The sequence below is a fragment of the Ciconia boyciana genome, chromosome 1 (genome assembly GCF_034638445.1).
Source record: "Ciconia boyciana chromosome 1, ASM3463844v1, whole genome shotgun sequence".
In the NCBI taxonomy this organism is placed as follows: Eukaryota; Metazoa; Chordata; class Aves; order Ciconiiformes; family Ciconiidae; genus Ciconia; species Ciconia boyciana.
Genome location: NC_132934.1, coordinates 189284201 through 189308638, shown reverse-complemented (window position 1 = coordinate 189308638; position 24438 = coordinate 189284201). Strand labels below are relative to the sequence as shown.

The 24438-nt window shown below is 38.7% G+C and overlaps 1 protein-coding gene across 7 annotated transcripts in view; it reads right to left on the bottom strand.

Moving 5' to 3' along the window:
- Positions 1-181: 181 nt before the first annotated feature.
- The window catches only part of FNDC3A (fibronectin type III domain containing 3A), a 129678-nt gene continuing 105421 nt past the window's right edge, over positions 182-24438 (bottom strand). For 6 of the 7 annotated variants that reach the window (XM_072850228.1, XM_072850230.1, XM_072850227.1 and 3 more), the window contains 12 exons: positions 20462-20600; positions 18644-18712; positions 17177-17295; positions 14836-14941; positions 14569-14744; positions 13347-13460; positions 10409-10558; positions 10012-10295; positions 7784-7993; positions 6204-6370; positions 5480-5607; positions 182-2662 (listed from right to left, as the gene is read on the bottom strand). In XM_072850228.1, coding sequence (XP_072706329.1) covers positions 2348-2662; positions 5480-5607; positions 6204-6370; positions 7784-7993; positions 10012-10295; positions 10409-10558; positions 13347-13460; positions 14569-14744; positions 14836-14941; positions 17177-17295; positions 18644-18712; positions 20462-20600 — 1977 coding nt within the window. In that variant the 3' untranslated portion in view covers positions 182-2347. The remainder of the gene's footprint in view (positions 2663-5479; positions 5608-6203; positions 6371-7783; positions 7994-10011; positions 10296-10408; positions 10559-13346; positions 13461-14568; positions 14745-14835; positions 14942-17176; positions 17296-18643; positions 18713-20461; positions 20601-24438) is intronic. The other variant, XR_012040417.1, reaches the window with a different exon arrangement.

Below are 24438 nucleotides of genomic sequence, written 5' to 3'. Positions count from 1 at the left end.
CCGGGGGCCGCCCGGCACCGCCCGGCACCTCAGGTAGCGCGCGCCTCCGCCCCGCCCCGCGGTCCCGCCGCCTGAGGGGAGCGCCCGCAGCGCGGGAGCCGGCGAACGCCGCCCTGAGGGGAGAGGGGCACCCGACCCCGGCATCGCCGCCGGGGAAAGAAAAACAGGACGGACCAACCGCAACAAAAAAGAATGATACTTTTATTTTCCACAGATTTTTAAAGATACTTTGCTACATAGTTTATGTATTTTCTATCAGACTATACAGATTCGTCTTCACGGAGTCCGACGTTGTACAATTGTAAAGTGATATGTTTGGTAGTGTATCTATAACGTTTTACAAAGTTTAGAGTTTTTCTTTTTTTATTTATTTTTGGAATGTACAGTATATGAGGTAAAATTAAGATTACATTAAAAACTGTCTTCAATGCAGTAATACGCACTGAGGCTCAAATGGCAAATACACTATTAAATGACTATCAAAAATAGGAGCTCATTTGAATTTTACTATGAAAAACATAAGTCACTGCAGATTAACTGTAGTAACAAATCTTACCGTTTTAGACATTCAACCGTAAGAAATCTCTGGGCTGTTGCACGCAACCTCATTTGCACTGCCAAACATGGCACTTTTAAGAAGGTTCTAGAAAACATCACTTATCGCGGTATCCTGCGGGAAGGTATCAGCCTATACGTACAAATGACAAATTCGAAATAAAATGTAAACATACAGTACATTTTAAAGACAGATCGTTCTCGCCACATGGAGGCCAAGTTCTTCGCCATTTTTTTTTTTTTTTTAAAACGAAACTCAGCAACATTATTCTACAGCACAGATCATTGGACGTATAAACAATTACAATACATGCCCGTTCTAATATAAGAGAAATTCTTCAGAGATCTTCAAAGCACAAGACAGAGGTTCCTTTTTTTATTATTATTAAGACCGACAGAAGTGTTTAATACCATTAAAAATGCTAAACTGAACACAACTAGAAGTCATTAATGATCCACTATCTTGTAACTCAAATAAATTAAAAATAGCTAATTACAAAGTGTATAACAAATAATGTAAGTGTGATGAGACAAGGATTTTTTTTTTTTTTTTTAAAGATAGTTTCACTACAAGCTCTGTGTCACTGGCAATCATTGACATCTAGCAAGATGTTCAATGGGATACTTGATAAAATTCAGTCTGGTCATTCAAGAACTCACAAATGCAAGCTCACAAAAACATTGATGAGTTATGCAATTGCAAAGTGCTCTAATGCAACATTAACTACATGCAATCAACAATTTGGTACAGTATCCAAAGAGACATTACATTAAACATTAGGATCTCAAGAAAAAAGCAGCTTTAAGTTTTCTGGTGCAAATTACTACACTTCGTCTTCTGATTTGGTTCCCCAAAGAAAGATAGAAAGACAGAAAGGAAATGAAAAAAAGGCAGTGCTTGATTCTGGTGGATATGGCAAGTGAATGTTGGGGAAACAGCAAAAATTCAATAATGAATTTTATCTCAAAAGTCTATTAACTAGCCAAAATCAGAGGGCACAGACATCTGTATAAACTGCATCCAATGAAAGGTCAACTTTGGAAATGTGTTTATCAATTTAAGTAATAGGTCTAAGAAGTTCTCTCACACTCTCCCTTCTATATTCGTAAAAAGTAAAAGAGGCATTTTTGTAAGTAAACATCAAATCCTGGGGGTAAGATAAACCACTTGTGCCATCCCCTTGTAGTCTTTCGAAAACATCTACTTGCAGTGAAGAACTCCACATTTATCAGATAAGAAGCTTCCTTCATGCATACTCTTCCATCCAGTTTATTATTTGCTGCCTGAGAAAAGCCCCTTCTGTTTTTCAGCATAAATCCTGCTTCCCAAATAATTAAGACAAATGAGGAGGTAGAAATACAGCGCTAAATTGCTTTCACAGCATCAGATTAATATTGTATACAGCACAAGTTTGTTAGTGTAAGTTTTAAATGCGATCTACACATTCTTCCCTGTTATGGTAGCAACCCTTAAAAGTGTGGGCCAGGAAACCATTTTTACACTTGCGTTTACTGGTCAAACCCTTCTCATTAAACACTGCTTGCCTGCCGCATAGAGAGTTTGTACTGCAAGAAGGCATATTAAAGAAAAGATTGTATTTCTGTGGCTTGCGTTATAATAACATGTGTCAGCCTATACCTACCAGTAAGCATTTTAAAGTGGCTGAAAAGGTTTGCATCAGTCCCAATGCCGGTGCTAAATGCCTGTTTTTGTAAAAGCAAGAGAACAGAATTACTTTTAGATTATGAGAAAGTAAAATGTAATGGGCAGCATTCTAAAATAAATCGCTCTTCACTTTATTACGAAGTACTGAATGATAACAGCAATCAGAATGGAAAAGATAGCAAAAAGTGCAAGGATGACAGCAGCGCACACTTGGTCGCTCTGTGACCATTGTGTCCTTGTGGTTTGCACAGTGTCCTTGTTGGTGCTTGCCGGTGGTTCAGTCCTCTGAGAGATGAATAGCACTGGTGCGCTGTATGGGCCTATCAGGTCCTGATGACCTACTGTCTCTTGGCACTGTCGAATGGCACATGCACGGAAACGGTATTCACAGTTCAGCTGGAGGCCTGTGTATCGGAATGACCAGTCCGGACCCTTATAAATCTGGCAATAAAGAAAAAAAAGCCACGTCAAGTATAAACATCCTACATACACATATATAGCTCAGTATGGTTTTGTTTATGGTGAAGGTAACTGGATGAAGGATGACTCCTCACCAGTGTTTTCACTCACGCAAAGAAAAATGGACCAAAAGCTCACAAATGCAATTTAAATGCCAGATAAAGGCTCCAGTCCTTTTGGTGAAACATAGGAAAAGAACTACAAGTGCTTTATTACGGCATGATGAGTACACACCAAATAAACTGTCAGAAGTGCCAGTGTTAAGGTGTTTTACTGACCACTTACAATGTAAATACTGCATCATGGGATGTAATATACAATATCGTATCACAGGATTTTAGGTAATTAACTCTGTATCAAGCTACTTCACTAAGTCTAATCCAATCCAACATACTTTCTTGTAGTTCAGATATCATGTGTTTAAAATATTGTAATTTATCCCAATAAACATTGTATCAGGAAAGCTGCAAGAAGTCCCCTGTGTGATTCTTAATTCCATCAGATCCCAAGACACAGATTAGTGTGTTCTCCAAGGGTGTCTCAGTTGGCTGGTTAACGGGAGTTCACAACTCTTCAGCATGGAGCGCCTAATTCAGTGAAATCGAAATGCTGGTTTCTCAAATTAATTAATTTGCAGCTACGTAAAGGTCCTGTAAAAGCCAACAAAATCCCATGTGGGTGCAATTTTCTGTTTATAGGTATATCTATAGGTACTGAGCTATTAGGTGGGTAGCGTAGTACAATTTGATTTCTCTCTTTAAACCCCTCCACCCCCCCCGCCCCTTATCTGGATTTGCTTTATTTAATTGGTAGCAGGATACAGAAATATCACATCATGCAGAAGTTTTCCCTACAGTTATCATACTGTTAGACAGTATTTCACAAATGGAAACTACCAACCACTCAATGAAAGCAGCAGGAAATCTCTTCTGATTTTTTTGTTTGAAGAGCTGTTGCTATGTCTATGGCTACTCACAGACCTAGAAAGTTCTCTGACAGCCAGGCAGCTGAGCTTTACTGGAATCTACAACCTGGAGACTCTTCTTTCTCTCAAGAAATTGTTCCCACACTGAGACAGGGTAGCACATTGGAAGTGCAGCTTCCTCAAAATTCTGCTGATTTGTATCATGCATTTGGTAGAAAGCAAACAGGCCACAGACACACATCCTGTTCTAGCTACTGCTATGCCAGCTGGCATGGGTTACTGTCCTCAGCTGCTTGTCCCCAGTGCCTTGCCAGAAGTTGCCTTCCCCTCAAATGTGTTTGCTGGGGTATTTATATGGTTGCTTCCTAACCCCTTTAAGAGCTTGACTGATGCATATAGCTCAAACAGCCCATTACTAACATTTTGTCTGAAGCATGTAGGGAGCAACGACATGAGCAACTCAGCTGATAGGTCAGGGAGCAGAGGAGACTGAAGTTTTGGCAGGGAAATGGTAGTAAACAGCTTGGAGTGGACTTCCAGGCAGTTTATTTTTTGTCCATGTCAAAGAAAATTGTCACCGTCATGTCTAAGTATCTTAAAGGCCATTTCCACGGTGTTTACTTCTTGACTGTTCCAAATTTATCTTTTGCAAACTAGTCTTCTCATTTTATTTTAATTTACTGTGCTAAACTGGTCTGGAGAGGCAAAAGCAATCATACACCTCAGTCTACTTTGTTACTTCCAGGCTTAAAGCATAAGCTTTATTTTCTTGTCCAGCTCATTTGGCAATGCACATTGCTAATAAAACCATGATTTGACTCTGCATCTAGAAGCAATGCTGACCACGCCTTACTTACATACTTAATGTTGCATTTACAATTTTAAAGTTACAATAAAGAATATTCACATGGCAAGATAACAAACACCTTGGACTGTGGCTCATCTTTTACTGAAAAATGTAACAAATGGACATAACAAACATAGCACTACACTAAAAGTTATGAATTATGAAAATATTAAGGCCTATAATCTACCAAAGCACACGCAAAACTTATTAATATTGACCTATAATAAAATTATAACATACTAGAATTAATTGTGTTTCCTTTCTGGAAGGAAACATGCTTGCTTAATAGTGTGAAACAGAGTTTCCAAGCCTAATCTTATGTCAATTATCAGGCAGTTCATAGGGAAGCAAAATTAGAACTGCACATCCTCTTTTAAATGCAGACTAATTTGAAGCTTAGTGTTTTGAACTGCACCTTTGGATAATCAAACCTGAAATTAAAACATACTCTCAGCTGCTTGACCCTTGTAGTTACAGCATGCCCTACTACTGAAATGGTCCTATGGTAAAAAACTAATCACTGAATTATATTAAAAAAGTTTCCCTACACCTGAATGTCCACATTGCATAAGTAGGAGGTCTTTCCTATCTGCAGTTCTCTGTACAGAAGTATGACTTTGACAACATCAAAGCTTTTATAATATTGTTTACTGCCTTCAAACAGCTCTTAGTGCAAAGAGAACCCTTTGTTCTTTTTCTCCTAAGTCTCAATTCTGTACCATTGGGTGGATGTTTTCTTTTTGTCAGTTCTTCCCATTAGTGGACAATTTCCTCACCACTTGAGGTGTCAAGTTGTATTTAGTAAACATCAGTGTAACCCAGAGAGGCTGCAACTTACTGCAGTATTTGTATTACTTAAATCTCTTTTCTCTGTGGCAATGTGTTTAGGAGATACTACCTTACATTACTTAGTAACAAAAAGTTAGCATGGTGACTAAGAACACACTGGAACACAATAATCTTTAATCTAAAGTAGTTATCACAAATAGTAATTGAAGAAAAATACAATAACTTAAACACACCATACCTGTTTGAATTCCGAGTCCTTTCCCACCATGACCTGAAGACAGTAGATAACTGGATCACCCTTCATGGGCTGCAGAACCTCCCATGCGATTTCACAAGTGTGATCGTTTATTCTCTCTATCCTTGGTGCTGAAGGAAGAAAACGCAAAAGTGACAGCTAGCTCTGCTTTCCCCATCACGTAACAGTATATTCTAACGACTTGTAAAATTATGTATTCTATCTGCTATTTTGTCTCAGAAAAACAAAAGATTCAGATTCAACTGTATTCTTCCTACAATGTTTTCTGGAACAATAACTACCAATTCACATAGGTGTTATTGCTAGTTTAGGTATCATCCAAGAGAAAGCAAGTCAAATTTGGTGACTGCAAGTGTGTATTGTACGCAAAAAAAAAAAAAAAAAAAAGCTGCTATGCTTAAAATTATTCTGAACACGTGAGGAAGAATTTTCACCTCGAATTACTGTAACAGCCTGGTCACTCTCTCCTGGTAAGCAAGGATACTAAGTACAAACCTTCTTATGTCAAAGAATGCATAAACCCCAAGTCTCTCGTTTTTGGAGTGAATATTTTAGGTTTTAGGCAATTACATGAAAGGAGCATTCCCTTAGTAGCCCTACCTGCACTCGAAAAGAGCTTAGCATTCTAAGTACCCCAAATACAACACAATACCAAAACCAACTTGCCATCTCCCTACCCCCCAAATGAAAAAAGAAGCACCTTTACCTTTCAAGGCAGCTGGAACAGATTTGGGAGTAGTGAAAACATATTCTTGAGAAAGGGGACCTTCACCAGCTTCATTACATGCCTGAATACAAAATTTGTATGATGTTGACTCACTGAGTCTTTGTACTTTGTATGTATGACACGGTCCTCTGTATAAGGATACAAACCTGAAAATGGAAAGAGTAGCTTATTTTAAACACAGAAAAGGACTTCTGAAGTAGCTACAGTATTGTCTTGAAATCTATGCCCATAATTTCCCAGAATCTAATGAGAAGCCCAGAAGTATTTATTTCAGAGTTAAACAGTGTTCTGGCATTACTATAAAACAATAAGCTCATTTTCCAGGCCAAGTTTTTATTTCTCATGTTTGTGAAATAAAAATCTCTTTTATTGTGTAACAGAGTACTACAGATTGTCTCTTGGCAAAAATGATCCTAAGCATTTTCAGAAACCTTTCCGCACTTGAAACAATGGGAAAGGATAGCAGTTCTCCCTCTTAATGAGCTGCGTACACTGCTTTTTTTTTTTTTTGCCATCTACTGCCCCAACATCTTTAGCTTTTCAAAATTAGGTAACTAGATTTTAGCTTTTTGCTCCTTTGCAACTCTCCCTTACTACACCTAAGAAAGGATAATGGATTCAACTGCTCTTGTACATCATTGTCAGAGATGGGTGACTGATGAAGCTCACTCAGATCTGCACAGGAGGGCAGGGTCACACTTGTAGCACACACCAAGTCCCGTTCTGAGAGCTTTGTAGACTGGCCACTCTCCTTCATGTTGTAATTCTTACATAGACTGATCTTGGCAGGTCCCATTTGTTTTTCAATTTTGGTATCCCCAGGACACAGCACAAGTTTATCTTTTTCTGTAGGGGTTATCATCTACTTCAACTTTTTCTTTTAAACTTAAAACAGATGGTACCTGCACATGCCCTAGTCTTTGATAACGGCAATGAATTTATTTCCAGTTAAGAGTCTAATTTCTTTTCCTCCTTGTAGCAGAGCAATTTCACCTAGCAGATCTATTTTGTCTCACTGTCAAGCTAAAGCTACTCAGAGATTCAGACATGGTACATAGTGTAGCAGTACTGTTCATTTTACCGTTTAGGCAAGGGTACTTGCTGTACCATCTCAGCTTACATTCCAATTTAACATGAGAGAAAGGATCCCTTAAAATAATAATTTGTACTATATGAGTTTATTTTCCACTAAAAATAATTGCATATAAAGACAACAGAGAGTAAAGAATTCACCCCTTCCAATATCAAGTACATAAAATCCACAAGACTGATTGGACTTGATACTTCAACAAAATACTTAACCAAATGTAAGAGAGAGAAAAGTGTGCAAAACATTTCATTAAACTCTTCATATTGAACTGTAAATAAAAAACTACGAAGTTTTAAATCCTGCAATTCCCAGCACAGAACACTAGAGCCCTTCTTGCCTTGCCAGACGAGACGACCTCCTATGTCTGTTGTAAATTCAGCAAAGCCTACGGAATTTTGCCCTTTGCTGCCATCTACCAAGCATCAGACCACAGCCATACAGGGCAGATTAAAGCAATGCCAAAACAAACCTTCCATTCTTATCCTCCATTTGAAGGTGGTACTGAATGGAGTCAGTTAATGCTTTTGCAGTTCCCTCTCCCCACTTCAGCTTTAGAGTCTGAGAACTGTATGCAGCACATTCCAGGCGAGGTGGATCTGGGGGGAGAGGCTTTGTTTTCAGTTTTATGGTGTGGCTGAAAGGACCCGCTCCGAGACTGTTTAGGGCTTGAATTCGTACTCTAGCATTTGAAAAAAAGAGAGAATAAATTAACTTGAAATTAGATTCTAAAAAATAACTGGTCATTTCCACCATTCACATTCAAGAGAGAATAATGGTACCAAATGGATGGTACTTTCTACAATGAAGACTTTTATCAATATTATGCTTTGATAGACTGTCATGAATATGCAGGAGTGTCACTTTCCTTGCCACATTTTAAGGAGCTGGACTGATTCAAAATAAAAATATGTTAGCATATTTGCATCATTCACACTAGTGAAAAGATGCAAAAGCTCTATCAGCTACTTCAAAAGTGGTCCATCTTCCTGACTCTGCAGGCCTTGTACCAAAAGTTTTGATAGCCACATTGGAGAGATGAGGGAAGGTAAAAAAACCCCACCCCCAAAAGAAGTGAATCCATATCTTTGGCTATTATATCAGGTGAGTTCAAGGATGGCTACAGGAAAATTTTCAGGGCTTTTTGGAACAGATCCGATTCATGTGAAAATAAAGTGATGGTGCCCGGCCACCTCTCTTGCTGTTTTCACTGGTAACACATCTCTGGGTGCCTGCAAACACAAGCCATCCTGGGTCTGCTTGGAAAGGGAGAGGGGGAAACTAGAAGAAGTCAAAGGACACATGGCTGAGGGGTTTGTAGAACTCGATAGTCAGGGATAATTTTTTTTTTGATACTCCATGGAAAACAATGCTCGCATTAGGCTTACAAGTAAGAATTAAAAGAACTAGCCAAGAAATTTATTTCCAGAAAGGAAAAAGTAGAAAACAGAGAAATCTGAGGCTCTTTACATATCTCCCAGGTAGCCATAGAGAGCAAAGTGTGTCTAATCTCATTTTGCAGACTAACATTTGCTTGTCCAAAATAGTCTCTAGGTAACTGGAAAAAACTTATCACAATAATTAAATTCTGAAACAATCAACCACACAATTTCAAAATCTTGAAACACAAATGTGTGTGCAGGCTTATGAATGAATATTTCTCCTTCACTACAGTAACATTTAACATTATGCTAATTTATTACAGCATAGAACTAAGGCTAATATATGCAATTTTTTATTTGCACAAAGAGTTGACAGTGTATTCTATAAAAGTACTTTTGAGGGTAGAAGTACAGAAGTATCTCTGCAACAGAAGATTCTCTTTTTTCAGTTTGTTGATACAGAGAGCAATAGCTCTTCATATTGCCAGCATTACTGTTAAATACTTACAAGGCACACAGAAACGTTGGAGTCTCACATACAGCATTAAAAAAGTAAAACCAAATCTTTAAGGATTCAGAAAACTGCATAGCCAGATGATATCCTAACTACCCTGAAATCAGTGTGGGCTTAAATTTTGACTTCAGTGGGACTGACGTTCTCTTTTAAGTTTTAACACTGAGGATATGTTTTTGTAACAGGAATGTAGAGTGCCTTCAGGCAGAATTATTGATTTTTACATTTATAGTTTTTGGTAACCCTTAGGCCAAACGTAAGGGATGATTTTAGCAACTAAAATTCTTCAAAAGAGATTTAAAATTGATAGATTTTCAAACTGATATTCTTCATGTTGACTGCCACCCAAATACTTGCTATTTCTGCAGAAAAGGCATTGCAAGTTGCGATGAGCTGTCATTAGATCAGATAATCCAGTCAATAAAGACTGGACACGACCCTTCCTTGGATGGATTTTATCTTGTCAAACAGATTAGAGGCCATCCATCTATGAAGCAACCAGTCCAAAAAACAGTTATGAATCTGAATCTGTAATCTGAATTCAGTTAAACTGACACATTAACCAGACAGATAAAACACCACCACAATAAACAAACTAACATAAACTGTTCTTGAAAGAAAATAAAAACAGCACAGCTCATCTGTTTATGATGATCATCATTACAAAGCCTCCTTTTGCTCTGTGACTATGTACTAATGCTTCTCTGAGAGTAATGCAGAGAATAAAAAAATACAAGGAAACAAACAAAGAATCTGCTCTTGTGGAAAAAACAGTAGGCTGTCAAGTAGCTGTGCATGGCATACCTGTAGGTAGTATCTGGCTGTAAGTCATCTATAAAATAGGTCAGAACCTTCCCAACAGTTATTGGCTGCTTATCTCCAAAGTCTATGCTGTAGCCAAGAATTTCAGATCCATGGTCACAAGGTTTTTCCCAGCTTATAGCAAGGCATGTGGAAGGAGAATAGTGTGGACTTTCAACTTCATCTTCACTTAGTCCCCGAAGAGAAGTCACAACTGCAGGTACAGAGGCTGGAGTCATACACGCCACTACTTCACTGAAAGGGCCTGCACCTGCAACATTCACTGCCTGCAAATGCAAAGTAGACCATGTTTTTATGGCAGGGGTGAGTCCTGTTTCCAGATTCAGTAGTTTTATTAGTTTTAATAGTTTTAAAACTTACAATAGTTTCAAGTCTTTACCTGAACCCTGCAATAGTATATAGTGGCAGGTAAAAGCCCTTTCATTTCACAGTTGAGCCCAGGCCCACAATAGGAGATCTGCATGCATCCTTCCACACCGCCCCACTCCAGTCGATACTCCGTGATGTCAGCTCCATTACTCACTGGAACCTTTAAAATGGATACAAATAGTTAGAAGTTAAATTCACTGACTGAAAAAAATTCAACCAAACTCACTACACCTATATTGTTTTTTTCACAGGAATTCTTTGCTGATTTTTAATGTAGTACAATATAAATAAATCAAATTGCATTACTGGCCTTGGGTCACCTATACTTTGAAAACACTATTTCCTGTTGCAGACTACTCCATACAAAGTAAGCAACTGTGATTTCAGTTGCTTAAATACAGAGACCATTTAGCATCCAGCATTTAGCTTAGTAGCCTGAATGGTCAATGGCAAGAGATGGTCTTCTTGAGAGGGTGATCTAGGGTACTAAAGTTTTCACTGACTGGGTCTATAGCACAGGGATGACAATATGCAAAAGCACGCTGGTGCTAGTGTCTTCACATTACAGATGAAAGGACACCTCCTTTGGAGCACATCATGGCTCTTGTGCATGGTAACTAGGTTGCAAGCACAGTGGGAGGCAGAAAATTGTGCACTCTGTCTTTTTCCAAGATAAAGTTGCGAAGCAACTGGGACAGGCACCTAAGCAACAACACAGAAGTGGACTGAAATGCCTGCTTGAGTAGCCTACTCTTCCTCACTACCTGCCCTAGGAAGCCAAACTTAGCCTCCCAATTTTGGGAGTTGAATGGTTTTCATACTCCTTAGAAATAATAATTTGAAGTGCAGTTAAAATCACATGTACCAGTGCCAGACTAAGACATGAGACTATGGCAAGATATCAGCGGTCAATGAAATAATAAAGAAAAAAACAACCAAAAAGCCAGAAAACCCACCCCAAATCAACAAAAAATTTATTAGATCATGAAAATAGAAGAAAAATGCTGCTGGTGTTTTGGACTAAATATTCCAAGACAGCAATCACAATGAGGTGCAGATAATAATTGCTCCAAAGCATGTTTTTTTCTTCCCCCTTCTTTTGAAAGAAAAGTATTTGCTACTTTCAGCATTAGCCTATGTGAAGATAAGTGACGGAACAAAAACAGCATTGTACAGGATAACATTTGACGCTCCTGAGCTGTGACTGATAGGGACTCCCTTTCCCTTCTATAATTTACAATGATATGTGTTTGGTCAGAGAACTAACACAGCTATAGACGGCTGTGCAACTGTCAGTGAAGATGGAGTAATTTCTCAATGTTACCATTGTTGCTGACATAGATCTAGTGGAGTTCACCTTAACAGAAGTAGGGGAATCCAAGCCAACAAGTTCAGGGATGACAACAAACTGGGGGGAAGTGTTTGATATAGTGAAGGGTATGGCTACCAGACGAATTTCAACAAGCAGGATCTGACTGACACAAAACTCAGGAAGTTCAACTAAGACAAAGGCAAATGCTAAGTCCTGGACCTGGGATAGAACAGTACCAGGCTGAGGAGCAACTTTTCCAAAAAAGAATCTGTGTGTCCTGGTGAGTAAGCTGAATGCGACCCAGCAACGTGTGTCTGATCAGGGCTAACTATTGGCTGCATTAGCAAAAGAACAGCAAGAATGCTAAAAGGAGTAATGATTCCCCTCTACTCAGCACTTATGAGGCTGCATCTCCAGTACTGTGTCCTGTCTTGGGCTCCTCAATACAACATAGACATTGACATACTGGAGTAAGTCCAGTGGAGGGCCAACCAAGGGGGAGTGCAACATATGGCAAAAAGATAAGGTTTGTTTGATATTAAGATGATAAGGCTAACGGGAGATCTTACTGCTGCCTTCAGTTACCTACTGGGAGGGTACAGAGAAGGTGGTGTCAGATTCTTCTTGGAGGTGGCACAGTGGCAAGACAAGAGTCAACTTGCAGTAAAAGATATTTTGACTGGACATAAAGGAAAAAAAGTTCTACAGCATGATAGAGTTTGTCCAAAGACAGCTTCGCCAGGCTGCAGAATCTTCATCCTTGAAGATAAGTAAAACTTCATGGGACAAGGCCCTCAGAAACCTGACCTAAATTTGAAGTTAGGGCTGCTTTGAACAGAAGGTTGAACTAAATGACATCTACAGCTCCACTCCTACCTTAATTACTCCATGATTCTATAAAGCAGACATCTAACATTGGTCAAATTAATCCCACCTGAACATTCTAAGAGATTTCTTCAAAAGGCTTTGCCTTGTAGACAATTAAGGAGAGCTCCTCTGACATACCCAGTAGGAAGCATGAACTCTACCTTCCAGGTAGAATAGTTTCATCTTTTGTTTCTGTACAGTTCTTTAACTCAGATACTTCACTCCATTTCAAGCCACTGAAAAGCTGTGTTTAAACAGTATTCCCACATAGAATCTTCCTTTTTACAAGCTTAATTTTTATCTATTGCATTTTTTAAATCAAGTATCTACATACTATGGGTTTATAGGAAGTCTGTGAGGCTTTTGCTACATTATTACTGATGTAATTACATAAAATTAAATCAGCTTATAAAAACAGAAAATGCACAACAATCTATTGTATTATGTGGATATATTTGCTCTGAGGAAAGATAACTACATTAAAGAAAATTTTTAAGAAGAGCCTGCATCACTCAGAAATGCAGCGCAGCAGTTGTCGCAAAACTTAAACAAAAGAAGAAAGTAAGATCTCAAGTACCTGCAGGCTGCCAACTTACAGCTGTCATATAATGGTATGATGAACGACTTTAAGGTTTTACCTACCAAGTATTGGATAATCAGGTAAGTATGTTTAAAAATGTGATTAAAATACAGTCTTAAGCTTTTAAAGTTGAACTTAAAAATGTAGAAAAGAATCATGCTAAGATAGATGTAACATGGCAATTCTTACCTCCCACGACACCTGAGCACATGCAGCAGATCTGCATGCCACTTGAGGGGGCTTGCACTGATCTGGTGGTCCAGGTGCTGTAGTTATTTCACATTTTTCTGAATAAGGTCCAAACTATTAAAAAAGGAGTTGATACAACTAATTTGTAAAAATAAAATCACTACTTTTTAAATAACAGTTTACCCACAGTAGGAACATATAATAGCAGTCTGAAACTTTGTATTACTTGCTTATAAAATAAATCTTTGTGGACTGTGGATTCAGGATTTATTTCAGTATCTGACTATTCTCCAGAATAGCTGCAAGACTCCTCTATAGCAAACACAATCAGAATAAATTTAACACTTCAAACTCTCGGGCAAAACAGAAAAGTGCTATCCACTTCCTTCTTTTGAAGTTACACGATGGCTGCACTGTAACAGAACACAATTTGTAACTGCCTATTTGTGTCCATCTAAAATAAATAAACCATTCAAAAAATGCTTGAGCTATATAACACTCTTTGCGGGGGGGGGTGGGGGTGGGGTGGGGTGGGGGGAATAAAATGTTAGCTCAGTGCTTTAAAGCCTTAAGCTACAGACCTCTCCACAAACAGTGTCAACTGGTCATTATAGTTTTTATGAAGAGAATGTTATTGAACAAATGCAAGAAGCCCTTCCTCTCTGTCTTTAAATCAGGACGTTGGATACATAATTAAATAAAGCTTGTTCTACAACAATTGATTTAAACACATTTAATACCCCAAATACAGCAAATATTCTTGTAGCTGATAAAACAGGTACTCAGAAGTTAAACTAAATATAAAAAAAACGAGTCAGGAACGCTAATTATTATGTTCTAGAACACCAACAGCTGTAAAAATAAAGGACAATCAATTTACAAAGCTGTATACAGAAAATAATTTACTACCTTACATGAGAATATCAAAGTTGCAACAATGCTTTGATAAAGTACTTGGCATTTCCTAACCACTTCCCAATGCTATTATTCAGATGTAAGACATAACTAGCTATTTTCTCTTCCCTTCATCTAAAACCCCCTTTATTATAAACTGATGTTAAACTTTCTATTCCCACACAACAATAAGGTGTGTGAATCAAATGACTCTTACATTAGGAAATCCTCATTTTAAAATTACTGTTAAATGCTTCTTTTAAAAGAGAAGGTCCTTAATAGTGATTGCAGTCTCTGCAACTAATTTCATTTCAGACCGCCTCCTTACCCCAGCCTTGTTAGCTGCTCGCAGTCTGAAGTTGTACATCCTCCCTGGAAGAAGGCTGCCTACTGTGCATTCAACATCTGAGCCTTGGTAAACCTCTCTATGTTCATCATTTTCTGTCTGAAACATTTCCAGACTGTAACAGGTAATGGGTGAACCACCGTCTACCTGAGGTGGTCCTAAAAATAAGAAAGAAAGAAAAGCTTATTTAATTTTAACACAGAACACATTTGAATCCCTTACACTCACTGACAGTTGTAATAAAATTACCCCAGCGCAGCTGAATTTCTCTTGCTCTTGGTCTACCCTGTAGCCTTGGAGGCTGGCATGGACCAGGAACCACTGCTGGTGTCTGCACCAGTAAAGAATCAGATGCCTACAGAGGAAAGAGAGATTAATGAAGGCCAAAACCTAGGCCAAAACAAGCACTATCAATTATGCCACAAGTAAAGGCAAATACTTGAGTCAGAAACAGCATCTTCCATTTTTTGAACTACATCCTAAAACACATGAAGATGCTTAAGTGATCTGGTATGTCTTTCCCATAATACCTATATAAAACATGCTACAGTAATCACACAATATGCAAAATTAACCTTTGCTTTTGTGTTTTGGTACACATGCAAGGGGTAGCATTAAAAACAGTAGTTAAGTATCAGTACAAACATAGCATAGATGCTTGAAATATGACTTGTTTAATGTAAACTCATTCTCTTTTCCATCAAACTGCAGTTTAATGATTTCTAAAACCTTAATCTAAGGGCTGTATACTTCTTTCTTTCTGTGCAAAAACCTCTCAGAAAGCAAAAGTGGGCAGAAATGTCAATCAGAAGAGATTAAAAAAAGTGAGATTTCAACTTTTTGATTACTTAGTAATACTTAATGTGTAACAAACTTCCACCTCTGATTTGAAGTGTGTGCAAAAATACATAGCGTAACACGCAGGAGATGGATGCAGACAGAAATGAGTCAGAGACAAAGCAGGGTTATTAGCTTCAGTGCAATACAGAACAAATGTGAAGTTGGTAAGCCTTTTAGTTTACAAGAGAGATGCATCTTAGAGTCTCATTTCACACCTGCTTTCTACATATGTTCCAGAAAGAGTAGATTGGAAGCTCTGCTGCTTTTCAGTTCCTTTGAAATGTATTGTTGCACTGAACAACAGATGCTACTTAAAAAGCAGAATGTTTCTCAGGAGGCATATGTCCACAACAAGCTACAGAAACGTTTCATTACATCTTTCTTTACTATTCTTCTGCTGATTTCTGACACCTTCAGAAAGTATCAGGACTTTCTGAAAGTTATCTTCTCTTTGGTATTCAAATAATGTTTATTCTTAACTAATGGGGTTGGGCTGTGGGGAAGGTGGTTGGCAGAGCAAGTCTCCAAAGACATACATGCACCTGTGGTTAGGTGACTGGGAAGTATACTGCCTTTCCCCTTCCCCTGTACAACAGCAAGCTGAGCTATGGCAAGAAGGAAAGCATTGCATCTGAGCCAGCACTGAAGGAGTCCAGATTTATTCTTAAGACAAGGTGGCTGTGGGCAAGGCTATCTTTGCAGGAGACTTCTGTGTGGAAGAAGAACACATGAATTTCATATAGTAAAGGGGGGTGGAAGAAGAAATGGCAAACACCAAGAATGCAAGGTTTTTCAGGAGATCAGCTTGAGAGCAAAGCCCCGCTGGAAGTCTGTAGAGAGACAGGACTGGCTTTGTTCCACTTGCTGTGGGGAGGAAGGGAGAAGAATACAGCATGACACTTTGGCACTGGAGGCTGAACTACGCCATGCAAGTGGCAGTCCAAGTGTGTGTGTATGTAATATGCATATAGAATCATAGAGTCATTAAGGTTGGAAAAGACCTCTAGGATCATCTAGTCAACCCAACACCTCCATGCCTACTAAACCATGTCCTGAAGTGCCACATCTACACGTTTTTTGAACTCCTCCAGGGATGGTGACCCCACCTTCTCTGAGCACCCTGTTCCAATGCTTGATCACCCTTTCAGTAAAGGGCTTTTTCCTAATATCCAATCTAAACCTCTCCTGATGCAACTTGAGGCCATTTCCTCTCGTCCTAACACGAGGGAGCATAGTACGGCACACTGAATTATTTGGGAATACTGAAAAGCACGGCACTGTAAACATTTTGATTGTGGCTGAGACAGCATGGGAAGAGAGTACAGAGCACAACCCTGTAAAGCCTGAGGAAACACTCTGTCCTCCCCTGCCTGCTGGGCTGACTTGGTTGCTCAGACAGGGCACTCCACTGACCGCATGGAAAACATTACATTTACACTGCTGTCTTGGGTTAGGCCTTAAGAAATGACATTCTATCAACGTATCACACAGGAAAAGACAGTATCTGTTTCTGTAAATAAGAAAAAGCACTTTAAACAAAATATAGTATCAGAAAAGAATATTCACATTTATTTTTTTAGGAAATAGGCAGAAACTTGAAACACCATGCATCAATACTGGAACCTTTTTGAGGTACTAATTATGGCTATTTTGTTAGGCACTTCTGTACAATATTTGTTTATTAACTACTGGACCAGATTTTCTTGAAGAGAGAGAAATTTTATTTAATAAAAATATTAGCTCATATTACCATGCTTTGTCCTCCTTCCCCAACGCAATATACACGTAAGCGATAGGAACAACCAGGATTTAGTCGGTCACACAGATGTTCCCTAGCAGCTCCACTGTATACTGTGTCCCATTTGTTTCCTGAAAGGTTAAGGATAAGTGTGCAATGAACCAAGGTGTAATTTGCCACACTTCAGTACCAGCCACTGCAGGTATCCTAGCTTTACTAAATAAGTGTGTGCCTGATGTTTATCAAAAAAATTTAAGGCTTGCTTTGAGTTTCCTGGAAAAAGATCCAATCATTTCATAAAGATAGTTTCCTAGGTAAATTTGTGTAGATCTGCTGAAATGAAATATCTTCCTTATTTCGTATTCACATTAACCAGGAGAGAATTTACTTTTAATGAAGTAGTTATTACCGGGCCAGCAAACACATTCAAACATCATAACCAAATAAACAGGAAAGATACAAAAGCAAAAATTTCCATGGAAAAAACTTTTAATTGCAACATTCATTTTCAGACTGTAACTACAGTTTACAACTGATAAAGCTTGTTCCTGTATTCCTGAATGGCCCAGCACCATCTGAAATACTGATTTCATTCTTTGCTGTTCAGCCAGATTCTAAAATCAGAAACTCTTTAGCATTCTCTCTGTCTTTTTAAGAGATTAACCAGGGAACCTGGGGACTTTTAATTAAATCTCCAACAACTCAATACATCACAGAATTTAGAGAACTGGGAATGAAACTTAATGCACAGCTCACTAAATCTGCGTGAAAGGCTTGGGTAAATAATTCCAGAAGTGACTTAATGTGGACAGGCGATGGAGTAAGGAAAGCAATAGACTAAGTATCAAAAGAACCACAGCTGAGACCCCTGACAGGGCTACCACTACAATCTGGAGACAGTGTGCTGTCTGAATCTGACGCAGCATTGGAGAAGTATAAACCTTCATTCTCAATGTAACTGTGTTTCTGAATTTAATAAGGTTACTTAAGAAGTCTAGATTTTTAAATAATTTAGCTGGATGGCTTTATGCCCAGTTTAGAAATATTGTTAATTTCCCTTCTGTATGAAAGGACAGAAAAGCAAATTGCAGAAATAGTTATCCCAACTGCATCACTGTTCTACTTTAATAGTGATAAATGGAGCGCTAGTTTTTCTTTCATTTGTCACTCATCCAACAAAGCTATGTGGCCCTGTCTTCTTGGCCTAAAATGTCTGATATGTGTCATTTCATTTCCAAAACAGAATACACCTAAGTGATAGGTTAAACACGGAGCATCTGTTTCGACACAGTTTTGTGGCATCTTCTTTCTAAGCCAGAGATAAAGAATCTCTTGTATACAAGCATCAACATCCCTATTTTTTTTAACGGCAGTCCTTTGCAATAACTTTCCCTATCATAATACATATTTTACTCTTCCCACAGGCACACACATAAAAAAAAGAACAGCTGAATGCCAACACAAGCTCCTAATACTTACCATTTAAACCTTCAGACATTTCCACAACATATGTATTTATTGCTGCTCCTCCATTGTCTTTTGGCGGATCTATAAAAAATAGCAATATTCCAACTAAGCGAGGTAAATTAAACGTTTTTGTAGCTTTTAAGGAGAATTTACAAAAGGAAAAATTAACAGCCAACTGGAGATGGGTGTGTACTTAGACAGCCAGCCATAGCATCCTAGTTTAGGACAGCAGCAAAGCATTCAAATCCTCCACTATGCGAAGCTGCCAGCTCACAACCCTACTATAGTCTATGGGTGAAGAGTGACAAGTCAGTTGGGCACCTGAGAGATGCCACAGCAAACATTTCAGTTAGTCTGAAGTGCCATGGAAGGCTGCCTGGTTACGGTTTCAGGGACATTGATCCTAATGGTCCTGTAATTTGGAGTGCAGATAGGAGAAGATTATCATACTGATTTGCAAATAAGGGTATTTCAAAATGATTTAAGGACAGCATTTCAAAAACCTAAATATTTCTGGAGAGAATAGAAGTCAGGAGTTCTATACTGAAAACTTAATCTCTTAAATTTTTAATACATCACTAGAAATTGAGTGCACTATCCTCCCTGGTACAATATCTACGTACAAGATATGAACCTACAGACCTATCTTTGACATATAATCCTACTACTCTCTCAGAGCTGACTTAGAGAACAGCAGAACTAAAATAATGTGGAAAACCAACATTTTGGACAAATATAAAGACAGTATGACACTTCATACAGAAGGGTACTGCTGCCATAACATTACATTATGTATGTGCTGGATGAAATGGTGTTGGCTCTTAGGCAAGGGTTACATATCATATCACACCTGATAAATAAAATGAGACTTATTACATGGCACATAGTACTTTTTTGGTTGGAAGGTAACAGATTACTCCCAATCAAAAATGAAATTATCACATTAATTATCACCCATTAAAAAAAAAGAGCGCATTAGTGTTCAAAATAATGACTATTAAAAGTTTTATATATAAATACATATTTTACATAGTTTTCAATTTACAAATTAGGTATTTGTAATAACTTCATACATTATATATCATCCATAAAAGATCAAGTATCAGGCCCCGATGTAGCAAAGCACTCTGGAAAGATGCAAGACTAGACTTGCTGAGTACTACTTACACTCTACAAGTAGCTTTCTTATTATTAATGCAAAAGAATTAAACACACTATTAAACAGAAATAGGTAATAAGTTTAATTACCTGTGACAATAAATAAAACCTTTAACTGTTTTGTTTTCTGCTAAAGTACTGCATCACATAGTACTGTTTCATCTTCTATTTCACAGCATACGGGTAAAAAAACCTGAGCCTAAGGAAAAGTTTCTCAAGATCCTTAGCGAGTAAAAACATTTATCTATCAAAAGCAAACACTTCAAAGAGATAGGTTGAACTTGGATCTTCTCTTTTTATAAAAAAACCAGAATTTTGTGACATCTACTTTTTGTGCCAGAGAAACAGAACTTTTTAGTACACAAATTAACACTACTGTTTTTTTAATTATTGTAGTCCCCTGCAGTAACAGTCGCTATTACAATCTGTATATTATTATTCCCACATAATTAGACTATTATACTGCCACCCCAAGTATTTTGAATCAGTATTTCTCTTAGTTCCATGAAAATGGATCATAATGGCTCAGTTGACTGAAATGTTACTGAAGTAAAGTCTGGCCTTCTGTATACAAACTTTTATTTATACATACATACATACATATATATATAAATATATATATATAAAAAATACAGAGGACATACTCTAAACAGATCTGGACAACAATCTTACCCCAGGTTATTTTAAAACTCTGTGCGTGAATTTTTCCTTTCACTGCAGGTTTTGAAGGTACTCCAGGCTTGTCTGGACAAGTAATGTATTCTACTGTCTCACTTGGACTGCTTTTCCCTTCTGAGTTATATGCAATGACCTGTCAATATATGAAAAAAACATTATAAACAGAACAAATGCACTGGCTAGTGGTATGCTATTCACAGTTAACAGTAACGTCAAATTAATTTATATGTATGCTTAGATAGACAGCCACATAATAAATTATCACAAGAACTAAAGCTATGATATACTTTCATTTTACATTTTAATTAGTCCCATAGTTAGACAATCACTATACTGAAATTAAAAATGCTTGCAAATTGCTAGGAAAAAAAAATCCTTAAAGAAACCCCCTAGTAATTGTGAAGCTGGGAAAAAAAAAAAAAAAAAATCACAAATCAAATAACCTCCCATACCCCCAAATTTCAAACACTGGTGCATAAAGTTAGGCTTCTACTTAGGACACTTAAGAGTTGCCTGACTGTAAAAGGTAATCAGGACATGCAAATCTCAGTGGCATTAATGGAACCTGTGGGTGTTCAATATAGCACAAGCCACTTTCTTTCAAGTCAACGATCTGAAAACTTGTTTTTTTTAAAACCATCTAAGATACTCAGAAATTAGACAGGTCTAAGAACTACTCTTTTTAACTGGAGTTGCGCAATTTATTGATAATGAAATACACGCATGAGAAAAAACCTTTATAAAAGCATGGAAACAAAAGATGATGAAAAAGACATACAGCAAAGAGGCCACTTTTAAACTTTAATGGAAGAAACTTGGAAGTATTAAAATTTTAATTGCAATTCCTTTCCCACTGAGGTAAAAATATTTTCATGTAATTAAGTAAAGAGCAAAAAGTGATGCTTTACTAACTGCTGAAAAAACCTGAATAATTGAGATTAATTAAGTAGCATTCTCACGTTACTACAGTACCTTCTTTTAAGGAAATACATTCAGAGATAAAAAAGTGTTTATATGGGTAAGTTGTATTAAAAACAGCAAAGCTGATATAAACTCTTCAGTCCAAAGGGAAATTATGGCAAAGGTTGTCATGGAAGTTATTTACAGGCACATGAAGGACAAGAAGGTGATTAGATTTATCAAGGGGAAATCATGTTCGACCAACCTGAGTGCCTTCTATGATGAAACAACTTGCTCAATAGATGAGGGGAGAGCTGTGGACATCATCTACCCTCATTTTAGTTTGACATAATCTCCTACAATATCCATGTAGGTAAGCTGATAAGACAGGACAGATGGACCACAAGGTGCGTGTGGAAAACCTGGTAGAATGCCAGGCTCAAAGGGTGGTGCTTAACAGTTCAAAGGCAAATTGGCAGCTGCTCATGATTCGATTTCCTCAGCAGTCAATACAACATCAGATACCATTCAGTATCTTTAGAAGTGATCTCGATGACAGGACTGAATGCATTCTCCCCAGATTTGCATATGACACCAAACTAGAAGCAGAGAGAGAAAGGCTGGAAGGAAGAGCCACCATACAGACAGACTTTGACAGGCTGGAAGACTGCATCAACAAGAACTGTGTGAGTTTTGACAAAGGTAAATGTAAAGTCTTGCACTTGGGATGGAATAATCCCAGCAGTGGTACAGTCTGGGCTCTGACTGGCTAGTCAGCTTTTCTTTTCTCAGCTCTGCTGAGAAGACCTTGGGATCCTGGTGGAGAGCAAGCCAAACGAATCAGCAAAGCGCCCTGGAGTGGCAAAGGCAAATTGTTTCATGGGCTGCATTAGCAAGAATTTAGCCAGCAGAACAAGCGATCTGATTACCCCACTTTACTCAGCACTTTTTAGGCTGGAATACTGTATCCAGTTTTGGTCCTCCCAATTGAAGAGAGACACTGCAAAACTGGAGAGAGTCCAGAAGAGGGCCGGCATGATTAGAGGGCTGGAGAACCTGACACAGAAAGAAAGGCTGAAGAACTTGGGTTTACTCTGCCTAGAAAAAAGAAATTTCATGGGGGGAAATCTAATCACAGTCTTCCAATTCCCAAAAGGTAGTTACAGAAGAGATCTTCACAAGGATCTGTGATGACAGGGCAAGAGACAATAGGCATAAGTGTGTTAGGGAAAATTCTGGCTGGATATAAGAAAAGACTTTAGTACAGCCTTTGACACTGTCTCCCATGGCATTCTCCTGGAGAAGCTGGCGGCTCATGGCTTAGGCAGGTATACTCTTCGCTGGGGAAAAAACTGGCTGGATGGCTGAGCCCAGAGAGCTGTGGTGAATGGAGTTCAACCCAGTTGGCAGCCAGTCACAAGCGGTGTTCCCCAAGGCTCAGTATTATGGTCAGTCTTGTTTAATATCTTTATCAATGATCTGGATGAAGGGATTGAGTGCACCCTCAGTAAGTTTGCAGACAACACCAAATTGGGCAGGAGTGTTGATCTGCTCAAAGGTAGGAAGGGTCTGCAGAGGGACCTGGACAGGCTGGATTGATGGGCCAAGGCCAATTGTATGAGGTTTAACGAGGCCAAGTGCCAGGTCCTGCACTTGGGTCACAACAACCCCATGCAATGCTACAGGCTTGGGGAAGCATGGCTGGAAAGCTACCCGGCAGAAAAGGACCTGGGGGTGCTGGTTGACAGCCAGCTGAACATGAGCTGGCAGTGTGCCCAGGTGGCCAAGAAAGCCAACACCATCCTGGCTTGTATCAGAAATAGTATGGCCAGCAGGACTAGGGAAGTGATCGTCCCCCTGGACTCAGCACTGGTGAGGCTGCACCTCGAGCCACTGTGTTCAGTTTTGGGCCCCTCACTACAAGAAAGACATTGAGGTGCTGGAGCACGCCCAGAGAAGGACAATAAAGCTGGTGAAGGGTCTGGAGAACAAGTCTGATGAGGAGCAGCTGAGGGAACTGGGGTTGTTTAGCTTGGAGGAGCAGAGGCTGAGGGGAGACCTTATCGGTCTCTACAACTACCTGAAAGGAGGTTGTAACGAGGTGGGGGTCGGTCTCTTCTCCCAGGCAAGCAGCGATAGGACGAGAGGAAATGGCCTCAAGTTGTGTCAGGAGAGGTTTAGATTGGATATTAGGAAAAATTTCACTGAAAGGGTGGTCAAGCATTGGAATAGGCTGCCTAGAGAGGTGGTGGAGTCACCATCCCTGGAGGAGTTCAAAAAACGTGTAGATGTGGCACTTCAGGACATGGTTTAGTGGGCATGGAGGTGTTGGGTTGATGGTTGGACTAGATGATCCTAGAGGTCTTTTCCAACCTTAATGATTCTGTGATTCTATTCTAAATTAATCACCGTGAAAACAGGCTGCCCAGAGAAGTGGTGGAATCTCCCTTGCTGGAAATACTGAAGTCTCAGCTCGACAGGGCTAGGATAGAGTTGAATTGCCTAACCTAAGGCCCTGCTTTCTACACAAGTTTGACCCAGATGATCCCCAAAAGTCCCTTCCAACCTAGACTTTTCTGTGATTCTAGGAAAACAAATAGCTGTTATTCTTTACTTTCTGGTTGTGTCTGCAGTTAGTTTACTACGTATTCCCATTTGTTCCTAGCAAAAAACTAAACAACCTAAAAAAAGGTTTTTTGGCTTTTATATTTGTTTTAAAAATGAGCAGAATCGAAATGACAGCAGTAATGTCAGTACAGATTGAGAAAAGGAAGCGTGAGCTAACATGTCTCTCAGACATGAAGTCTCCCGATACAGTTTACAAGACTAACAATCATACGGTTGTCTTTGTGCCTGTACAAATGAAGTTAAACAGGCGCAGTTAGCATTTACGTATTATAATAAGGTTTCCAATGGTTATAAAGCTTCTTTCAAAAGCCTTAAGGAATATTACTACTAATTAAGTCTTTCCCCTGTATAATAAAAATTAAAGACCTGGTTAACACAACATTTGTTTCTCCTTTATTCCATGTGAATGAGTGAACAGAGACTTCTGTTTACTGTTTTGTTAA